The 22,913-nt window shown below is 43.8% G+C and overlaps 1 protein-coding gene across 3 annotated transcripts; it reads right to left on the reverse strand.

Moving 5' to 3' along the window:
• Nucleotides 1-310: 310 nt before the first annotated feature.
• git1 (G protein-coupled receptor kinase interacting ArfGAP 1) lies at nt 311-21,591 on the reverse strand. 3 transcript variants are annotated; one of them, XM_086143493.1, is made up of 21 exons: nt 21,135-21,589; nt 17,180-17,313; nt 16,711-16,823; nt 15,427-15,532; nt 14,962-15,048; nt 14,721-14,851; nt 14,534-14,628; nt 14,372-14,414; nt 13,663-13,689; nt 13,074-13,122; nt 12,366-12,438; nt 11,658-11,755; nt 10,806-10,917; nt 10,172-10,296; nt 8,739-8,891; nt 7,418-7,756; nt 6,249-6,329; nt 4,641-4,717; nt 3,063-3,236; nt 2,894-2,957; nt 311-2,813 (listed from the first exon to the last, which is right to left on the reverse strand). In XM_086143493.1, the coding sequence occupies exons 1-21, from the start codon at nt 21,184-21,186 to the stop codon at nt 2,598-2,600; spliced, it is 2,349 nt and encodes a 782-aa protein (XP_085999619.1). In that variant the 5' UTR covers nt 21,187-21,589; the 3' UTR covers nt 311-2,597. The 3 variants fall into 3 exon arrangements, with proteins under 3 accessions (XP_085999619.1, XP_085999620.1, XP_085999621.1); XM_086143494.1 differs by lacking the exon at nt 13,663-13,689; XM_086143495.1 differs by lacking the exon at nt 7,418-7,756 and having other exon boundaries at nt 821-2,813; nt 21,135-21,591.
• Between the last annotated feature and the right edge of the window lie 1,322 nt (nt 21,592-22,913).

Genomic DNA, 22,913 nt, shown 5'->3' on the forward strand with positions numbered 1-22,913 from the left:
TATGTACAGTACGGCAACACGGTCCAGGGTACGACGCGTGTCGAGGTCTGAAGTGCTGGTCAACAGATCCTTCGGCCTAAAGCCCACCTGAGCTGACAAATACACATAAATATCTCACAGACATAACCCTAACATATAGCTTAATGTATAAAATATAGCATGAAAATATGTTCATATATATGGCTCGAGTCTAAAACGCGGGTGTTCCGTGGAAGAATCGGTCGTTTCACCGAAAACTCAAAACAGGAGATGATGATGATGATGTGCAAAGGCATTTGATATCAAACGAACGACACGTTTCGAAACAAGTCTTTTTTTTTTTTTTGTTTGTTTGTTTTTGTGGACATCCCCCCCGCACACCCCCAACCCCAACCTGCAGAGACGTGCGTGCAGCCATGAGTGAGAAAGACCGGAGAACACCGACTGCTAGAGACCCCGGGCGAGAACTGGGGAGTTTGGGGGGGCAACAAGTGGGGGAAAATCAAACCCAAAAAAAAAAAGAAAAAAAAAAAAAAAACAGGGTAAAACAGACAGGGTAGTGTTGGGAGGTGAAATGGCATCGGGCCTTGCGTTAGAAGAATCGCGTCTTGCTAAAAAAGGCAGGAGAAGAAAGGAAAACTGAGATGTGACTACCTTCCAGCGAGGGGGGTATAACAGGCTGAGAGCTGCGAGGTTCGGCACAGGAGAGCCCAGATAAGGTGAACCCCCCACTTTTTGTTTCAGATGCAGCCCCGTGAGCACGACACAGCACAGGCCCGGTGGGCAGCGGTAGGAAAAAGTGCGCTGCCTTTCATTAAAAAAAAAAAAAAAAACTAATAAAAGGGTCAAGGAAGAGATAAGAAAAGAAGACATTTTTGTTCCCAATGCTGCCACCGCCCCGTTCGAAGTCGGGAGTTCGAGGGCAACTTCCAGAGGCTCGGATCAGCAGGCTGAGACGTTTCAATCCACCCCAAAAGAACAAAAAAAAAAAAAAAAAAAAGAATAGATGGTTGGCTTGATTGTGCTTGCCAGATGGTACGAAGCGTGGGGGAAAAAAAAATGAGACAAACTAAATCAAGCAAATTGGGGGTGGGTACTCCAAGTCAGTTTACCCGCCAGGTTAATAAGAAAAACACATATATATATATATCACCATATCCATGTTCCTGGATGCTGGATCTGGTGGATCTGGCACTTTCCACTGGCTGACCGCCACACCGAACGCAACAATCGGCGAGACTATCTTGGCACAGGAAACAGGAGGCTGGATTGACTCTTGAGATGATTCCACTTGTTCTACGGTTCAACGCTAACGGTGAGATTAATTATAAATAAAACACAGAGAGCTCGCCATTCCTGAAACAATGTCGGGGCCACGTTCTTTGAAAAAAATAGGAAAAAAAAAAAAAAAGCCAAACCAGAAGCACCTCTTTCTCCCCTGACACTCTTAGCACCCGAGGAACCCCTTGGTAACAGGATTTATCAAACAAAAAAAAAAAAAGAAGACAGCAAACGCTAACAGTTCTAGGAGCGCTTGAGAAATGTTCAGGAGCATTTCACAGATTATTTGTAGTGTGTATCCATGTTTTCATGAATCCCGGTAAAGTATTTTTTCCCTAATCTGCTAAAATTAGAATAATCCGAGTTGACGCGATGAAGCATACATAAAAAGTTAAATCAAGATGAGTCAGTAAAAATATCAATTAAAAATAAAAAAAAAAAAAAAATCACAATAAATCACAATTATTCCAGTGTAAGTGATGTCTTTTTTTTTTTTTTTTTTTTTTTAAGTCAGTCAATTTTTGTCCTCGGCGGTACAGTCCGACCCGACTTGCATGTTCGGATGAAAACAAACTAGAAATGAAAAGAAGAAGAAGAAGGAGAAGAAAAGAAGAAGGAGAAGAAGAAGCAAGGAAAAATTGAAAACATGCCAGACCATGCTGTGTACCACCGACAACGGGAGGAGGTGGAAAACCCAGGAAGAAGCATCTGAGAGCGCCCGGGTGGAGGGGCTCCTCCAATTGGGGACAGGATAGAAGAGGCCTCGTCCGTCTGGAGACTGAAGGGAGAAGACCAGAAAAGGAGGGGAAAAAAAGGGGGGGGAACATCCTGACGTCTCACAGGACGGAAGGATGGAGATGGAAGCCCCCTCCTTCCCTCCTGGGAAAAAGGGGGAAAAGGGGAGGGATGACGAGTGACGGAGGAATAAATAAGCGGCGCCGTCTCGGGGTGGGGTCAGCCATACATTGCCGTTGCCCCCGTCCTCCACATTTAAGCGCGTCACAGTTAAAGCAGTTTTGTTCTCTTGCCTTTTTTTTTTTCTTTCTTTCTTTTTTTTTTTTTTTTAAAAACACATCAGACTCCGCTGCCTTTCGGTCTGCAGCTTTCCCGTCTCCGATCCTCCCAGGATTCCCGTCGCACTCCCACGCTTGTGGAATTTCCCCGGTTTCCTCCTCTGTAGTGTTTTCTACTTAACGACGCTTTCATCCGATTCCTTCCCAAGAATCTTCCCCCGCCCTCCGTAGTGTGATATTAGTTTGCCTCTCTCCCTTCCTGTGCGTTGATCCTTTCTCTCCCTCCTCCCTCGCCTTCCCTCTGCCCGCCTCCCTTTTCAGGGGTCACTGCTTCTTCTCGCGAGTGGTGATGGTGACCAGTTGCTTGGCCGCCTTGGCAATGTCATATGCGCACTGGATGACCTGCTGCGTGAGGAGCTGGTAGTCCACGGCGGGGGCCCCCGGCTCCGTGGGCGCCGCCTTGCGGCACTCCACCTGCAGGCGGGAGGCGCTGGAGGCCAGCAGGCGGAGGGAGCAGTGGACCGCGTCCAAGGCTGGTCGCTGTGGAGACAGGAAGGGTTCAGAACCATCTGCCGGGGGGTAAAACATTAAATATCACGTGAAACGGGGGTGAAACGTACTTTGGGAAAGAGCGAGGCCATCTCGGTCACAGCAGAATGGATCTTCTCAGAACACGGAACAAAGCTGAAGAAGAGGAAAACTTTTTGAAAATCATCTTAAAACGTCAAAACAACTCTTGAAGCAACAAGAGATACACACTAAACGTGTGTTTCTGTGTCGGACGCCCACCTGTCGTGCTTGAACTCCTGAGCCGCCCGGAGAAGCTCCTGGATGTTCTTGGTCACCTGCTCAGTCTTCAGGATGACGTCCTCCGTACAGGGCAGGGTTGGGTCCGGCTCCCCCGCCTCCCCGCCGCCCTCCTCGGAGTCCCCGCGGCCTTCCTCCTCGCTGCTGCGGCCCAGGCTGAGGGCAAGAAGAACACAAATGTAACCAGGAGCTGAATAAGAATAAGAACAACTTGTAACCAGAGTTACAAGAAAAATATAACTATAATAAATAATAGTAGAAAAATTGTATAAACTGTCAAAAATAAGAGAAAAAGGGAGAATAAGAAATACAAATAAACTATAAAGTGTCTTACGTAACAAGTGAAAACTATAAAGTGTCTTAAGTAACAAGTGAAAGATAAGGAGCGTATAAGAGTATGAAAAAATATTCTACATGGAGCTGTTATGAAATATTGCAGTTATAGATAAATTATTACAGTTTAAATTATTACAATTTACAGTAAGTGGGTGAGGTTTTTTTTTTGTTGTTTTTTTTAAGGTTTTAAGATTTTAAGATTTTAAACTGAAGCTTTTTCATATCCTGCCTCTCACATGTCTCACCTGCCACTGTAACCTTCTCCGATGTTTTAGACTTTGGGTAACCCATAATATCACTTTCACAGTTGAACCTTGACTTTCGAGTAGATCAACTTACGAGTTTTCCAAGAAACGAGCGGTCGCACAGGCGAATTTTAGCGATATGAGCTGACGTCTGAGTTAGGGATGACCATTTGACACTGACCTGGCCGCATCTGTCTGTAAATTATTGTTTATAAACAGTCAGACGTGCTGCCCGCCACTAGCTAGCCCAGCCAAAATCATGGAAAAACAAAAGCGATGTGTGTGTTGCCGCCTCGTCCATGAGGACATGGAAAAGCTGTTGTTGGAGAGATTCCAGGAGCGAGAGCATCATCTATGAGAAGGCAGGAGAAATTTCCGAGACTTTGACGCGGCTGAGGACGACGCATCAGAGGAGTGAGTCAAAGCCAGTCAGGGACGATTTGATCATTTTCAAAAAAGGACTGGGATTCAAGTAGCAGTGTGCTAGTTACATTTAGCAACACATTGTAGCATTAAGTATGTAGGCAGTAAGTTAAGTTAAGTTAAGCAATAGCACCAAATGAAAAATTCCCTCAAGATAATACACTGATATCCTCCACCCCACCGGCATCTTCATGGTACATACACTTAATAAAACCTGTTTATTTCTTGACATTCTCTTTCATGATGTATTATCTTTTTTATTCATTATTTGTTATTTATTAACATTATTTTTCTTGTTCAAGAAAAATGTGTAAAATGTGTAAAAACAGAAAAAAAAACATTGGGCTGGAATGGAGTAATAGCATTTCAACGCATTTCAATGGGGAAATTTAATTTGATATATGAGCATTTCGAGTAACGAGTTTGGACGCGGAACAAATGAAAGTCGTAAGTCAAGGTGTAACTGTGATATCTAGTTCATTTTGAATTAAATGTGTGACCAAGAAAGTGACCTCTGTGGAGCCCTTAAAACCTGGAACCAAACAGTGAGGCTGACCTTAATGACAGCTCATACGTCTGCGTGTTGTCATAGTCACTGTCCGTGCCACTGCCATGCTTCTCTGATTTCGGCACCTGTGTGAGGGAACACACACACACACACACACACACACACACACACACACACACACACACACACACACACATGCACAAACAAATACTGAAAATGTAATCAAAAGGGAGTTGTTTTGTAAGAGTTTTTTGCGCAACAGAAATGCAGGTCAATAATCCGTGTCCCTGCAGGATTCATAGAAGATAGATTTTGGCAAAACAACATAAACCAATAATCTGAGTCCTCAGACAGATCTAATGCAGGATAATGAAATATTTGGAGCAGCCTGGAATTGTCCGGACCAGTAAACTGGATTCAAATCTATCCAGATGTGGGGAAACTTTTTTAAAAACAAGATCCTGACTTGGGGCAATAAATGCGGGTCAAATAGACGGGGTCATCGTCAAATTGGACTTTGGAGCGTATTATGCATTTCATCGTTGTAATCAGCTCATGACATCCTCAGAAATAAAGTCTATTTTTTTAGTGAGGTTGTTTTTAACCCTGTCTCACATACACTCTATCACAAGTAAAGGAAATATAATAGTGTTTCATAACCACTGTAATGTTTGACAACACCCGAATAAACACAAAAGCAATCTGATGCCAACTAATACAGCAGGAAACACCATTATTTTACATTCACTTTTCCAAACTTTCACTTCTAAAAGTCGAAAACAAAATACTAATATAGAAAAAAAGATTAAAATCAAAGAAGATTGTTTGATTTCATAAAGTCTGTATCCAAAAACTACTACAGAAAAAAAGAAACGCTAAAATTAAAAAAGGAGTTTGCATATTTGACTATATAAAATCTAAATTAAGAAAACATTAAAATTTTGTATGATTTCCCCATCCCACTCTTGGCTCTCTGGTCTCCTTCCACAGTCCAAAAACATGCAGTACATGCAAACATGCATTTTGGTTCACTGAGGACCCTTTTTTCCCCGGCATGTGACTGAGAGGGGGAACAGTCATACACCTCAACCTGAAGTGTGAAAAAGTAAACATCGTATTTCTCTATATGTTGCCACGTGACTGGCTGGCAACTGGCCTTAGGTTAAACCTAGCCTCTTGCTAGGTGGTATGGAATCATATATATATATATATATATATATATATATATATATATATATATATATATATATATATATATATATAGGCAAGGCCAATAGTTTTGAGAATGACACTTTCACAAAGTCTGTTCCTTCAGGGTTTTTAGGTGTTTGCCAGATATTTCTATAGTTGTGTCATTCTAAAAACTTTCGGCCATGACTGTATATACATATATATACACACACACACACACACATACATACATACATACATACATATATATATGCATATGCACACACACATATATACACATGTATGTATATATACACACACACACATATATACATACATAAATACATTCAGACACATACATTCACACGATGTATGCATATATATATATATATATAAAACCCATCCAAATACTTGGCTTAGTCTTTCCTCGTGCATTTGAGCCAAATTCCAACAAGTTCCAAAATGCCAACTGAAAAAAACACTCACCATATATCTGCCCATCTCTGTGGACCCAGACAGGTGCTGGCCTCCATACTGCGCTAAGCCCCCGGTGCTACCCTTCCTCACCTGTGGGGGAGAGTAGAAAGACAAGGGTGGAGAGGAAGAGGGTTGAGGAAGGGGAGGCAGATGGGTGTTGGTCGGCGGTGTAGCGAAGCATTGCCAGAGAGGTCGGAGAGGAAAGATGGAGGAGACGGAGGAGGGTAGACATGAAAAGAAAAAGGAAAGAGGAAGAGATTGTTTTATATGACAGCAGGAAAAGGGAGAAGTGTTGGTTGAATGCGGCGGGTCGCCTATGCTCCGGTTGCGCTGAAGGCCTCAGCGGCTAACATACTAATATCTAACTAGCACTGAGCTACATTAACTGGTGATACAGCTACATGGAGCGGCTCAAAGTCACTGCACACAAATACTACGGTTGATCTCCAATATCAGGATGTATAGTGAGCGACGGGCGGGGGGCTGTGTGACGAGGCCTATGGGTAGAAATAAAATGGCAAAAACAACGCAACGGCACACAAAATGCTTACATCCGGAGGATGCGAGGCCACACTGCGGTGAGCGAGGGACGGACGGGTGAAGAGACAGACAGGACAGAAAATGGACAAACAGGTAAATCTTCCGGGCGAGAGATTTTGCATTGGAGACCAACTTCATGTCGGGGCAATCTTTCCGTTCTATGAAGCTACCAGCTGACGTGGTTTGTAAAAAGAAAAAAAAAAAAAGAAAAAAAATCATTCCCCGCAGCGTGTTAGTGTCCGTATTCCAGAGGTGCAAGAGGGAGGTCAGAGGTGGCAGAGCGGGCTGGGGTGGTGACTCGGAAATTTTTCGCCAGGCGGCAGAGCGGACGCACGCACTGTTGTGCATCTTTCTCTTTCAGGTCAGACTTTTGCTGTTTCCCCTGCGAGCTGCTGAGTAACAAATGCATAACTAGGTGCTATCGTTTCTGGACGGATATACGCCTAAAAAGGGGATGGATCCATAATTCCGTCTTTCAAAGAGAAAGATGGGTAATGGAGATGCAGGGGAAAGTGATTCAAAGGGAAATAGAGAGATAAAGGTTGGACTGTCGCCCATTAATCAGACTGGAGAGAACAAGGCAGGGCTGCTGAAAGAGAAGTGGGAGTTGGAAAGGGGCCAGGAGAGTTCTAACTTACGCTGGGTGTGTGGAGGGGCTGCAGGCGGGCTGCCAGGGAGTCCAGGGCTGGGGGACCATGGGCCGTGGGGCCGGGGGCCGCCCCCGGCTCGTACATTGAGAAAGCCTGGCGGTCCCTCCGGTGGGGATGGGAGTGAGGGGCGGCGGAGGAGGGCACCGAGAGCCCAGGGGGATCCGCTCCCATCCCAAATCCGCCCAGACTCCCTCCGATTCCTCCTCGCACCCCTCCCCCCGGCCAGCAGCCTCCACCTCCACCAGGACCCCCTACCCCATGGCCAGCTGCTCCCCCAGCCTGCTGGCCCCCCCGCAGCGCGCTGTTCTCTGTCTGCATCCGCGTGATCTACAGGAGAGGAGGAGGGAGCGGGAGGGGATGAGAGGATGGAGGGAGGGAAATGAGGAGGGTTGAAGGGAAGGGGGGGGGTCAACTGAATGGTCAAAGACAAGCCATCATAATCACAGGTACAATTAAGGGTCATACCGGGCTTTTGATAATAATGAATATTAGGGCGAGGGGGGCACAAACAAGTCACATGACGAAATGGCGATTAGGTGATGAGGAAGTCGTGCGGGGCTGCAAACCTGTTTACATCCGGTTTATGTCAAGGGTTGATAACGTGAAGGGGACCATTAATTGCAATCTGACCGGACACCAGTTTTTCAATTTTTGCTGTTTGCAGAACGGATGTATCTGAGCGACCGCACGCCAACATGCGTATTCATTGATTTTTCACTGTCAAGTGAGGATGAATGAATGAGCCACAGAACGGGGGGGGGGTCAACGTGACACGACACTTGTAGCCGGGAATGAACGAATGCGGAAACTGGATGGAGCCACAGTGGACAGCGAATGGACGCCATTAAGGCCTATTAAACTAAACACGTCAGCTAAAATGGGAAGACAGGTTTTTTCTGTGTTTTTATTTTTATTTTTTCTCATGGAACCAGAGCTTCATAAGAGTGACAGCATCTGAGTGAGCTCCGAGAACAGATGATAAAAAATCATGTCACCGAAACGTGACATGTTGGGAAAAATGACACCGTGACCGTGAAAACTCATTGGCATTAAAATATTCACTTGCCCCTCCATCATTTTGTCCTCCTTCTGTCTAAATCAATTGCCCCCTCCCAGACTGATCTGTCAATTTGCCTTGAACTCCTTAATCCACCCATCATCCAAACATCATCCCCAATTTTGGTGGGCTTCCCTTTTTTCCCGTTTCCCAAAACTGAATCAGAAAATTTTCCAGTTGTCACTCAAGCTATTTTATATACGATCTTCCTCATCCAGTAAGGCACTACCCCGCCTCCGGGTGGCTTCCTACCTCCTTCTGGAGCCGCCTGAGCTCCTCGCTGAGGTTGTTGTTGACCTTCATCAGCTGCTGCACCTTGGCTTCAGAGGAGGCCAGAGCTTTCTTCACCTCCAGGTACTCCTGCAGAGTGATGGGCCCATCTGACAAGTCTGACGAGTCCATGCTCTGCATTGAGAGGACACATTGGATAAAAAAAAATGATTGTAACAGGTAAAAAACTTTTCTCTTTCAGGACTATTTACTGCGCTGATGCTTGAGCTGCCCCAGATCAGGTTAGGCACCAAGTTAGGCTATGCAGTGTGTGTGTGTGTGTGTGTGTGTGTGTGTGTACGTACGTGTACGTTTTTGTCTTAAAAAAAAAACAAAAAAAACAAAACAAAACTAACCCCAGCTTACTGTTCTGTATATTTCCTGTGCATCTTGTATTTGCAAGTGTTCTTTGCAGTGCTTATGTCCTCTATTGTAAGTCGCTTTGGATAAAAGCGTCTGCCAAATGTAATGTAATGTAATGATTGTGAATCTATTGCCTAGTTAATTTACTGTTACAGATACACTAAATGTATTACAACATTAAGAAATTTCCTCTGTGTTTTGTGCAAAGTGGACATTGAGCTGTGTGTCGGGGAGGTGTAAGCTGGCCAGCAGCCCGAAGGCCAAAATTGCAGCTGACCCCATATACAAGCACACAGTGGAGCTTCAGTTCTAACTCGCTGCAATGCCAACCCCCGCTTCCTGTGGCCCCTGTGATTCCTAGTGTTTCACTCGACCACCCTCACTGTCCGTCGGTGGTCACTGTATCTTTCTTTTAAGCAAATGCAAAAGAAAATCCTCTCAATTAAAATTAAAAACTACCTTCAGGAAATATCAATTATAGTTTCCCTCTTTGGGTTGAAACTACAGAACAATGTGCATATTTAGTGATGGGGGTGGGGGAGGTGGGGGGGGGGGGGTAAACATCTGATTTGCATGTAGTCTGAGTTTTGTCCACTCTGTCAAACCAGCCCACAGGATAACCTGACAGCTGCAGGTTTAGCTTCAGGTTTTGAAGCATAATTTAAACAAAAAAACTTGCAAATTTTGCACTTGTTTACTTGTAACCACTATACCACTCCCAATGCTGCACCACTTCCACCTCCGTTCCACTCTCTCTCTCCCTCCTTTCCTCTCTTTGCATGAACAATGCCTCTCTGACAGGGACCAGAATAGATGATGATGTCACTCAGGAGCTATGTGGCAGTTCTTACTATGGCCACTCCCTGAGAAGCATGCAGGGACAAGAAGTCCCGGAGGAGAACGTGGAAACGCTCATTACAGTCAGAAACAAATGCATGGACGGACCAAAAAATTGTATTTTAAACTAAAAGCAAACTACAGCATGGAGATTACATGGATAATTTGTAATACTGTATATGACTGGGTTCACATTGGGTGTTCAAGAGCTGCACCTTTGCACGGTTGCTGCGCTGCGTGTTGTTGTTGTTCTGGGTGGTCAACTCGCTGTCGGTGTCTTCATCAGAAGCTACGCTGTCATAGTCGTGCTGGTCGTCGTCAAAGCTGAGATCTAATGGGTCTGAGGGCACATAATAAACAGTTAACATACGCGCCATACATCTGCATCTGAAAAACTTTACACCCCCGTAGCTCGCTGCACCCAGAGAGAAATGCCATTATGAGTCGGTAATCTGGTTTTTGATGGTGGAATGCATAAGCTGTGTGGATGGGACCGGCACGATGCTAATCACTGGTCTGTGGTCTGCAGTTTTGAAGCCGCGAGGCATTTTGGCTGTTGTGAGCTTGATTTTCTTTCTTTTTTTTTTTTCAGGGATGTAACCCGTATTTTGGGAGAGAGTGAAGTACCTCGAGTACCAGAATCGTCATTCTGCACCGCGATGAATTGGAAAAAAAAAAGTTGAGACATGTCTATTAATGAGTAATATATAAATCAAAAATTCTAAATACTGCACTTCTGTTGGACTTCTGGGCAAAAACATGGTACTTCCAAAGGGGTTTTCCTGATTCGTGTCCTGTGTGAAAATCCTTCAACTCCATCCCTGTCCAACTGGCCTACCCCCAACTCACCGGTAGGACTGCTGAGACCTTTCCCCTGCTGTCGCCTTTTCGCGTCACTCAGGATGTCAATGATGAGCGTGGCAAACTCCCGGGCATTGAAACGGGCCAGCTTCTGACGGCCCTGCGGGGGGGGAGAGGGGACCAGATGAGGAGTTTGGATTTCAATTATTAACTCAGGCACCGGTGTGACGGTCTAAAATGGAAGCAGGAGCGTTTGGTTGTGAGTTCTGCAGCGTACAAATTTCGACCGCAGCCCACGGTTCATTGCCTGTGTGAGCACTGTGGAAAAACACAGTCATACAAAACATTAGGGACACACAGACACTCGCAGAAATGTGCTCATACATACACAAATATGAACTAAGAAACTGAAACCATGCAATTATACAAGCTGCTGGCATCCATAGAAGAAAAAAAAAGGACTGAGTTCTTTTAACAAAGAATTACTGGATGCAGACGCTTTTAGATAAAGTTAATATCTTGAGTCTGTTTCTTAACTTTTCCATCATGAATGCTGGATGCCAAATGAGGGCAGATCAAACATGGCAACGCGTGTGTTAAAAGCAAATGCTTACATTAGTGAGTCACATTGATCAGGAGAAACTACGAGGTAAGACGTGGGTTTTGTCTGTCTCTTTCTCTCTCTCACTCTCACACAGACACACACGCACACACAGACACATACTTACACGCTCACACAGAGGAATGTCCCTTGTTAATTTCATACTAATGCACAGACTACCAAAAAAACACACTTTCCAAGCCAAGCTTTATTTTTTTAGTGAAATAACTCTGAGATGGGTTTAGGTATAAAAGCTCTGACCATGTGCTTTGTGTGTGTGTGTGTGTGTGTTGGTTTACCTGGTTGCGTGTGGCGGAGTACTCGGGGTTGACCGGTAGGAAGGGCACTGCACTTCGTTCAGTAACCAGAGTGCTGTGGTTCTGGGTTGTCAGCCACACTGGGGGAGGGAAAGAAAAAAAAAAAACAAGAGACAAAATAATACTTTTGTCTTTCCTTTTTTAGCAAGAATGTCATCGTGTCTGGTACGTGCACAGCCAAACAGCCAGTTCATCCACCCTCTCATACAGGCAGACATAAACAATGGGGAAAAAAACAACTGAATTCCTATGATGCACAAACATGCTTTGAGCACAAGTCCTTTGATTGTCAGGATGCATGTGTGTGTGTGTGTGTGTGTGTGTGTGTGTTGTTGTTGTTGCCACTTACCTGAAGTGCCCCTGTCAGAAAGCACCATTTGACTGCTAGGAAGGGAAAAGGAGGAAAGAGTCGCGGAGGAGGAGAGAGACTCGAGAATTTCTGAGGCACTTCCTCACAGAGTCTCTCCTCCTCCCTCCTTTGGCCTCCTGCAAAATGTTTCTTTCCTTTCTTCCAAACTCAGGGCTTTGAAAACACACTGACTGCTGAACTCATACTTCTTCACATATTCCCTCCACTCTGGGCTTCACAAACATTTTGGCTCATATCACCAATCCCCACATCTAAATATGGCGGGGGAAGCGGCGCTCAGAACACAGGTGAGCACTGAAGAGGTAAACAATGGGGCTCACCTGCATCATTCTCCCTGCGATCCACTTCATCATAGACATCCATCGCCAGCTCCTCGAATAGACGATTGTTAAGCTGTCATACACACACAATATATAATTATTTACACTCAAAAATGCATGAATAATGTAGAAAATACTAAAATAGATAAAAATACACCCATGTCAGTCATAATGTTTTCCTATCCATCACTTAAACTTAGTGTCATGTAAGATTAATCATCTCAGGTATCGGTTATGGATTAAAGACTTTGGGCGGTGCTCCAAAACAACTAATAAATAACTAAAAAATAGTTGAATTCTCCAAACTGAAAGAGTCACATGTTTTCCTCCATGACACGCGTAATCACAGGACCGATCCTGTGAGCCGGGCCAGTATATGCAGAGACAGAACTAAGGGCGCTTGATTAAATGCTGTATCATTTTGACACTATAGACCCCAAAAAAATGTATATTTTATCGCTGATTAAAACATACAGCTAAAACAGAGATGAGTCACAGGCAGCTGTGATATGCACATTTTGACAGAAATAAAAATGATTGTTTATTTAACAGTACATATGGAAAGATATTCTGTCATGAGCATGAGTGTTTCAATTAACATGTTTTTTTTGTTTTCTTTTCTGCAAAAAAAAAACTGAGGTCATCTTCTTCAAATCAGACATGTGTCTGCAGACTAAAACCTCGACCTGAATACTGAAGACCACTCACTGCTTGAAGCTTCTTCTTCGCGGCCTTGGCCAGTTCCGAGAGGTCCAGGCTAAAAAACACAGAGCGCGACGGTGAGACGGGTACCACGGCGGAGAGAGGATACTGTGGAGGAGGACGGGTAACATGGAGATGGAGCAGAGCGGCAGGTGGGAAAGTGGGTCGGATGTTTTGCTAGGAGGAGGAGGGGAGGCAGGGAGATGGAGGCACTTTGGGATGAAGATGTGTTGAATGTCAGTTAACTGAGTTCACTGTGGCAGTGACATTTGGAGCTGTGTAACCTCCTGCAGTCACATGTGAGCGGCACAATTTTAGTTTTTACAAGCTGCAGGGTTTGACTAGCTACTCTGCTGAAGGTCAAGCCTCTGGAATGGGAAAATGGGGCAGTGAAGTTACGATACAGCTCCATTTTCTGTCAGTAACAGATTAAATCATAACACTATTCTTCCCAGTGTAAAAGAAAGCATTTCTTCATGGGACATGGATGTCTACAAAGGACAGGGCAGCAGAGAGAGAGCGAGAGTGAGAGGGGAGTTAACATGAAGCCGGAAAATGGTGGAAAAATAAAGAGGAACAAGGAAAGTGAAGATACCTCTGTGTCGGGCACTTAGGACGAGCTCTGGCTCCACCAAGCGCAGCGAAATGGAGAGAACAGAAAATGAGTGAGAGAAAGGAAGAAAACAGACAGAGGGAAGGGTGGAGAACCCACATCAAAACAGCTTTAATTGTTATCATCCAGAGGAACCATTCGCAGAACAGAGCAGATGCAAGTAGTTAGAAGGCAGCCAAAAAGTAAGCCTCCCCACAGGTAACAAATAGATCTCCGACTTTGCTTGGTTTATGCCTTACATGTACATTTGTGAGTCTAACTACTTCCTCAGCCCAGTTGTACTTCAAGCCAAGGTCGTGAATGTCTGCATTGATTTATTATGGTCTCAGTGTGAAGTTCTGCAACTTACAGATCAGACCTGCACTTCGGGATCAATAAATTGAGCCAATTATAAGTACCTGGATCACCGGAGGCCTCAGAATTGGCCTTGGCATTCACCTTAACTATTTTTAAGAAGCCAGGGGCCATTTGTGCCGCGCTCTAAGGATAGGGTTACATATACTGCGGTGCCACCCTCTGGCCACAATGGTAAACTGCAATCAATGAATATTCATCGACACCTAGGAGGCCTTCAGGTCTGGTGTCCGATAGGTTACGGTACTCCCCACCCCGTGCAATGAAACCACACTCAGCATGCAGCAACAGACCATTTATAACCAGCCAAACAGATCAATAATCAAAGGGTCTATACCTGTCAGCCATTTGAGGAATGATATAATGGCCGTTCTTGTGATCTAAAAAGGGGAGAGAGGGAAAAATTCAGGTTTTGGGTTGCAGCTACGAGAGTGCAGACGGCGAGAGGTGCCCGCTCGGCTTTAGAGCGTGTAAACTGTGTGACAGGTGCACGGCTTACCTGGGCGCCGGCCACACAGGTAGAAGGCCAGCCTGTCCGTCAGCTCATACTGACACTCAACCAAACGCTCTGCTAACTCTATATGGCCAGCTTGCCTGGAACAGGCAGACAAAATAATTCATTCGATGGTTATATTCCTTTTTTTTTTTTTTATTGTCGTAGAGATCCAAACACCCATGCATGCTACCTAGCGTAGTCCATCGGTGTTCGTCCATTGATGTCAGGTGCCCCGGGGTCTGCACCGTACACCACTAGCAGCTCAGCTTGCAAGATCTGGCCTGCCTTGGCTGCCACGTGGAGAGGGGTAGTGCCTTTTTCCTGCAGGGTTGAGAAGATCAAACAGAGTCATGATAAGAGGCCTAAAGAGAGGGCAGTGAGTGCAGCTGAAATTTTCGATGGGGTGAGCCGGGTGGCACGTTTCAGCTTACCGGGTGGAAAAAATTGGCCTGGGCACCGAGGGACAGCAGTCGAAGACATGTCTCTAAACTCCCTGTTCGCACACTTGAGTGAAGTTGCTAATGGAGAGACAAAAGGAGGTACAGGAGAGGGGAAAAAGCGGAGAGATAAAAAACAAACCGGTTGGAAAGAATAAACATCACTAAAGACAAAAACAGGTACAATTTACAGTGATCCCAGCAGAGCTCTGCACACGTGATAGGCCATTATTACATCCTGCCGCTTCATCCACATCACTTCCTGCCAGGAGGGCTGATTGATCAGTTTGCAGGTGAGTGCATAAGTTTCAGTGATTCCCAACGGCACATGCATGTGTTTGTATGCGGGGTCCCCCTGAGCGTCAATGGATGCTGCTCCTTTGCTGCACACCCATGTCCAGAATGACTTATTAAAACCTAACTCGTGAGTTGCGTAGCTGCAAAATGCTCAGCCCTCACCTTACTGAGGTCCTTCGTAGTGACGCCATCATCATCACGGCAGGGGAGCTTGTGCACAAAGGCCAGCATCTGGTATTTGGCTCTTATGAACTCCGATTTAGTGGGACTGTCAAGGGGGTGGAAGTGAAAAACCGTGAGCACAACCCACAGCTTCAAGGAGACTGGGCGTTAGGAGTGGATGAAATTAGCCCCGTAACCGTAGCAATTAAATTACATTCACATTGAAAAGATGACCCATTTTGTCATTGTCTCTGTGTTCTAATCTTAAATCCAGTTAAGCTTCTTTTGAAGCACACACTCTAAACTAGAGACAGGAGATGGGGAGGGGGGTTGTAAATTTAGGTCTGTCCTCCTCATCCTTCTTTCAATTTCACGTTCATTTGCACAAATGTGACCACCGCGAAAAATAACGACTTGTGTACTTTATCCCACAACTGATAGAACTTTTATAACACTTTCACTAGGTGAACATGGTGAAAAAAAATATCTCGTCGCTCGTATTTAGAATGAAATGACGCATGGTTGCATGTCCGGAGAGCCTACTAACACATTGTGACAGTTTGCTGATAGATATAGCTGTTACTTTCCTAGTAGAAGAGATGGCTAGTCAGAGAGTGTCAGAGGTCACGCCTGCAGAATTTTCAAAGACGAACGCACACCGCGATGATTGCGCGAACTGCGTATTGGTGGCGGAGCGAATTAGTGACCTCAAATCACCAAAGATTATTCGAAACGTATTTTTGTTTGTTTTGTTTTTGTTATGCCTCATCCAGATACAGTTCTTGTGAACTTAAGGCAAAAGCTTGTACGACTTTTGAATCTGAACTGGACAAGGGATGAGGAGGGCAGATCTAAATTTACACCTTCAAATTATAGAAAATTGATACTATGTAAACAATAGGGCATGCAAACACCAATAATAAGCCACATACACAACACAATATAGCTTTAGCAATGAAAATGACCAGCTGCAAGCATTAGAAACACAATATTCATTTTCAAAAAAATAGCTCCAAAGTTTTCATCACTCTGAAACGCATTTTTGGGTGTGTTTTTTTTTAACTCAGTACTGTGTTCATGTATTGTCACATGAAAGAAATATACAAAGAATAGACCACATGATGTGAGCTGCGCTGAGTTGACCCAACGTAAATAAAATATTTCAGCTTATTGACTGAAACAAGGCCATCATGTACCAACGGGGCCAGTATTGTCCTTTAAGGACCGCACTGGATATGCTTACTACTATACACGGAGGAATTTGAATTTGTAGGATATTCTTACTGGACTTTGTCCTGAGGGTTGGGTTTCCGACGACCGCTCTGCACCTGAGCGGGGTCAAGGAGACTGTGTTCCCATATGGAATTGGCCCCATTACTAGCCAAAGTCTGAACCATCTGAAACACAAGAGTGATGGCGTTATCAAACAAACTCTTAGGTTCTGAGTACTTGGATGAGTAGTAAAGGACCACCCTATATATATAATATCAATTCATATAATGGTACAAAAAGAGAGGATGCCTTCAAAGTTCACTTCATAGACATTACAAAATAAAGAGCAAACCTTTCTAAAGAAAATACACTGTATATGCAGATTTATATTTTCTTCTAGTTTCATGATGCTGTATCAGTTGTAACGGCACTTCTGTAATCTTGATCTTGAGATATGTTTTTTTCCTGTAATTCCTGTAAGTCCTAGCAAACTCCTCTTTGTTTTTTCTTTTTCTCACCCTTTATTTTTCATCAGCTTTACCTGCAGTAGTGCTGGAGGCCATCCACTGTGTCTCAGGTGCTTGACTATGGATATATGGCGGCCTAAGCTGCGGTGAACTGAACAGCATTCATCGCAGATCAGAACCCCTCGGTTGATGCTGGTCCAGCCTGGGTCTGATAAAACACACAAACACAGCTGACTATTCTTCTGAGCTTTGTAATCATTTAAGGTGTAATTATGACACCTCTCTGTACCGTCAAAACAACTGCATACCTGAGAACTATATTCCATATCCAAAAATCCTTCACCATCTACACAGTACGTTGCTTAGCTCTGAATTATACTAACCTACAGTGCAACTCCAGTCATTTTTCTCTCATAAAATGTGCGCCCACCGATTCTGCCTTTCAGTCCAGATGTCATTCAAGGTCATACAAAACAGATATCCCTTTTTTGGTCTTCGCTTCAAGAGGCGCTCGCTGCGGCTTAAAAATGTGTATTTATCATGTGACACTGGAAAGTGCCCCTGCAAAATATAGTGCACAATACCAGGAAAGCAGGCTTGCATTTTCAGGGTTACACGTCTTTGTCAAAACTCACTGGTGACAGAAAAGAACGGTACATGGTGATTTTAACTATTCTTCAGAATGTGTGTCTTTTAGGAGCAAAAACAAGATGATGTTTGGCGGTCTGGCCTGCATAGTAAAGCACACTCAACTCTATAAAATGTTACTAATGAACCATCGCACACACAGCTCTGAACACCATTTGGAGATAAAAACCTCAAAACAGGAGGTTAAACTCAGAAAAAAATAACACAGTTGCCTCGCTTGTTCATGTGTGGAAGGGAGGAAAAATGCAGAAGACCATTCTTATAAGACAACTTACTAATCAGGTCAAAAGTGGAATTTACAATTATTTCAATGTTACTTTGAGAAACCAATGGCATGTAGAAAATTCACACCTGAAGTGTGTTCGACACACACATGACCAGTGAGAACATAAGCAGCTTGGGGTAAGACCAGCTCTGGCTCTTTGGCTGCACCATGTGTCAGATTTACTAACTGTCAAACCAATATTTGGTCGCCTCAGTCTGTTTTCAGGAATATAGCACCCCGGGATATTATTCTGACAGGAAAAAATTGTTCTCTCCTCTTCCAGAGTCCTGTATCTTTAATGTTTTAAATAGGAATAAACAGAAGTGACTTGAGGAAAGAATGGGGAGGAGGGAGGCAGTTATGACCAATGCCAGTCCAGGGACACTGGGGCACTTGTCATATAGTCTGGGTCGTATCTCTTCCTCCCGAAGGCCCTGATGTCATGAGCAGCTTACAAATCAAAACAGTCAGCAGTATCAAAACAACACTTGCAATGTTACACACGTGCATACATGAACACCAAAACATCTTCTATCTGTGTTAGTCACTTTCAGGCTGGGATAAAACTGTCTGGGCTTAAGAGAATTAATGGAGCAAAAATAGTCCATCATTAGATGCACTGACATGCCATGAGCCTTTTTCCCTGCAGAAATTGTGGCAAATGCAAAATGGCTTTGATAAGAGCTGCAGCCTGGTTCAGAACAGTAGCATGCAGGCTTTACAGGACAGACTGCAGCAATTTAATTCCTTAATCTGTGTAATAAATATAAAAACTCCCACAGGCTAAACTATCTGCTTGGTTCGCAGGATCAATATAATACGAGACCATTAAGCTATTAGACATGAGTAGACTACTGGCAGTGGCAAAAAAGGGCAGAACTGCGGCATGACATAACTTTGCCTAAATTTGGCATGAATCCTAAATTCAGCATTAACGCTTGTTTTTATAAGGGTTATTAAATGCCATCTAAAATTGTACATCATATGAATATTCACAAGTGAAATACAGAATGTTGCGTTTGCTAACTGATTTTGAATTTTCAGAAATGTAAATGCTGAATTTATATTTTCGTAAAGGACACACTTTACAAAACACAAGATCACTAAATAATACGAATAGAAACCTGTAGTTTAAATTGAAGGTAACCTCGACTTATGCTGCAAACATTTTATGACTGTTTCGGAGTGGAACAACTTATGGCTTCACAAGGGACATCGGACAATAAAAGAGGACTGTACGCGCTTTGTAAATGTCAGTATGTGTTCAATAAACCTACGTGTCTTGTTCTACAGCATCTTTGCAAGATCTTAATCATAAAACATGATTCACTGCTGCTGAGGGCCGTGCAGATTGTTTCACACATGACATTTAAGCCTCCAGAGGCTTGGCTATGGCTGGGTGTATCAGTTGTCCTTTGTAGCAATACCACGTAGTTATACGTGTGTCACAGTGCTTGGTGGTAGGGAGGTGGCCTGTCACCAGTGGCTAGGTCAGCAATTTTCAGCACACTGCTCGTGTGTGTAACCCTTTCAAGAAAGGGCTACATGCAGCTCACGGAAGAGGTACGAGCATATGGCCAAAGACAGGTATGCGGATGTGAAAATCCACGGAAATCAGCGATTGCCTCCCAGCAGAAATTAATCTTTCCCCAATGAGGGCTAATCTGTCATGGAAAAAAAAATAGCACATTAAATACACTCTAAGTGCGCTGGCAATCGAGAAAACCCATTGAACGAGGATTGATGGATGTCCGCTGACATAATGAGCTTGATGGCAGCAAGAAGAGTGCAGACACAAAGATGTGAGTCAGGAAGGTAAGTCTGTCGAAGTAGAAGATGAGGTCAAAGTAAGGTGACCAGGTGTAGCCTGCGAATAAAGATCAGGCCCTAAAGCTTTAGACTCTTTTAGCGCGCACACACACACACACATGCACGTGCGCACACACACACACACACACATACATACACGCACGCCAATGGGAGGGGGCAGCTGTGAAAGGAGCAGCTGATGTAATATGTATACATGAATGAATCCAAGAAAACACACAATATCAAGTGATTCCAATTTTACATACAAGGCACTGTCCAGAAGGAGTCTAGATGACAAAGTAATTTGTATATCAACTTAAATTTAATATTTTTTTGAATTTCGAAAATAGTGGTGGGCGTTTTTCAGTGACAGGGGCAAATGAGGTTACAATGTCAAAGTTCATGGTGGTACAGATGTTACACAACAAACTTGTGTTTGATACGCTAATATTAACACCCCCCCCCCCCCAACGACCATCCAACTACGTCTTGTCCCGGCTGATAGAAAAATCAAAATTCCAGACACATATGACATAAAATATGGGCAATTTCAATCAAAAGAAATTGATATACAAATAATCCATTAAGGCGCTCCTAATGGACTGGTTTATATTTACAATATCGTTAGAATGACTGTTAGCTGACGCATCAGCTTAGCAAAAACTTGTCGCTTGGCCAAAGTTAGCTAGCGAGGCTAGGCTCGACTAGCATTGCTAGCCAGGTAAATACACAGATTGAAAACACGGCAGGTCAAATAACAAAAGAGAAAAAGGGCGTAAGGTCGCGATGCTTGATAGCGCATCAACGCCAACAGCGCGCTGAGTATTTCAACAACAGGCACCAAATTGTGAGTCTGAAATTGGACCAACTAGCCGGGGCTAGGCTAACGTGTCGGGGCTGGGGAGTGTTGAGTCTCCGGTCATGAAAACCAAAACAAAACGTCTCGCCGAAGTCGGAAAGCGCCATGAATCCGCCGCGGCGGGTCTCCCGCGGCGGCGTCCGGCGCCCCTCGTCCGCGCGGCGGATTCCCGGTCGAAAGAGGCATAAATGCTACATGTGTAGCCTCTCATTGATGTCCGTTGAGCGGCTATGTGGCTACGGTGATTTCCCGTTGTATTAACACGCCTATTTCCACTGTTTATTTTGGGCCTAAGCGACGCTCGGGAGCCCCGGCCGTTTTCCTGACCCGCGAACCCGCTGTCAGAGAGCCCGACCTCGGCTCCGTTGCCCCCAGCATGTCGCCCTCCCCGCCGAGCCGTATTGTTCCGCTTTAACCCGGTTGTCTGTTTTGATTTATATTCCCTTACCTGGCGCACTGCAGTCGGCGCAGACTTCTGTCCTCTGTAGCTTCCTTGACATCTCGGAAGTGGCCGAAGACGAGATGTGGATTTCGGCTATAGTGTGGCCGTTCGCCCCCCCCTTTTTTTCAACCCCCCTCCGCAGCCGAAGACCGACGTCTGCCGTCAAGCGATGCGGCCCCCGAATCCCCGGAAGCCGGGTGCCGTGAGCGCTCTTCCCGGCCAGCCGACGGTTGAATTTCCCGTAGTCCCCCTCCACCCCTCCAGCTCCCGTTCACCGCTGAACTCCTATCCTGGAGGCAAGTTGCGCGCACATCGTGCAGTTAGGAGGACTCTTTTACCGCAATATTTATTAAATGTGACCGCTGCATTGCCAGCCACCCACCGGGAGACGGCAGCTCTCTACCTGACAGAGCGCGCACATACACACAAACACACACTCACACACACACACACACACACACACACACGCAAAGTGTCCCTGCAGCCAACCTCTGCCCATCAGGGGTCCAGATGGGGGCGAGAGGGGGGGAAATAATCAGGTCATTCTTTGAAATTAAAGGCGAATCGTGGATTTACGCATATACATAGATTTGTGTGTGTGCATATATATAAGGTAATGCATGTGTACCTAGTTAAAAATCTCACCATTGACCCAGTTTGAGGCATTTGAATGCATTGAGATAATTGCAAATGATTTAAGAAAAATAAAGTGAAGGGAAAATACATGTATGTGTGTGTGTATGTATATATATGTATATATATATATATATATATATATATATATATATATATATATATATATATATATGAAGTAATACATATGTATCCAGTTTGTTGCAGTTGCATTGTGATAATTATAAATTTAAACTTGAGAGGAAATGAAAAAGAAAATGTGAGGTGAAAGGTGAATATGCACATATACAAACATTTATACAAACACACACAGACACACACACATGTATATATATATATATATATATATAGAGAGAGAGAGAGAGAGAGAGAGAGAGAGAGAGAGAGAGAGAGAGAGAGATGAGGTACATATTGATCCAGTTAGTTAAAATTACATAAAAAGCTCAGTTAAATCATTTGGGGGCTTTTGAATGGATGTAGCATTGTGATAATTGTAATTTTTAGACAACATGATTTTATGGTGAAAAAAATCACAGGATGTGCATTTGCACATAGCAGTTTATATATTTTATATAGTTCATATATATCTGTTTGTTGTATTGTACATACTGTATAGTCTATCCAGATATTTTCCTTTTCCATTCTATTTTGCAGATAAAGCTTAATAATAATTTGTAATAATATTCCTCTCTTAATGTGTCCAGTGTTTCTTAATGCAAGTCCCATTTCTATTTTCATATGTATAGTGTGCTTAACTGTATATTGTGCTGCCCTTATAATTCCCTGGTTTTTGGATGAATAGAGTTTTTCAATCTATCTGTCAAATATTAAATTGGTTACCCTGGTGAAAACAGTATTTGCACAAAATCTGTTGTGATATGATTAAATCTAGTCGACAGAAAATGGATACCCAATGTCAGTTATTAAATGATTCAAAAAAACCTCAACTAAAACGTACTTGTCCGAAAACTCATTGTGAAGCTTTAAAATGAGAAAAAAATTAGACTAATTAGGTATAATTAGGTATTAAGTGTTTCAAAACAATCTATAAACCTTGTTGAAATCAAGATTCTGAAATTCCAGTGAGGATTATCTCGAGATACATTCTTAATTGTAATAATGAAGAATTTTTTTTATCATGGAATTTTTGTT

This window comes from Fistularia commersonii, chromosome 3, assembly GCF_037954325.1.
Source record: "Fistularia commersonii isolate RoL2024-O1a breed Wild chromosome 3, RoL_Fcom_v1.0, whole genome shotgun sequence".
NCBI lineage: Eukaryota > Metazoa > Chordata > Actinopteri > Syngnathiformes > Fistulariidae > Fistularia > Fistularia commersonii.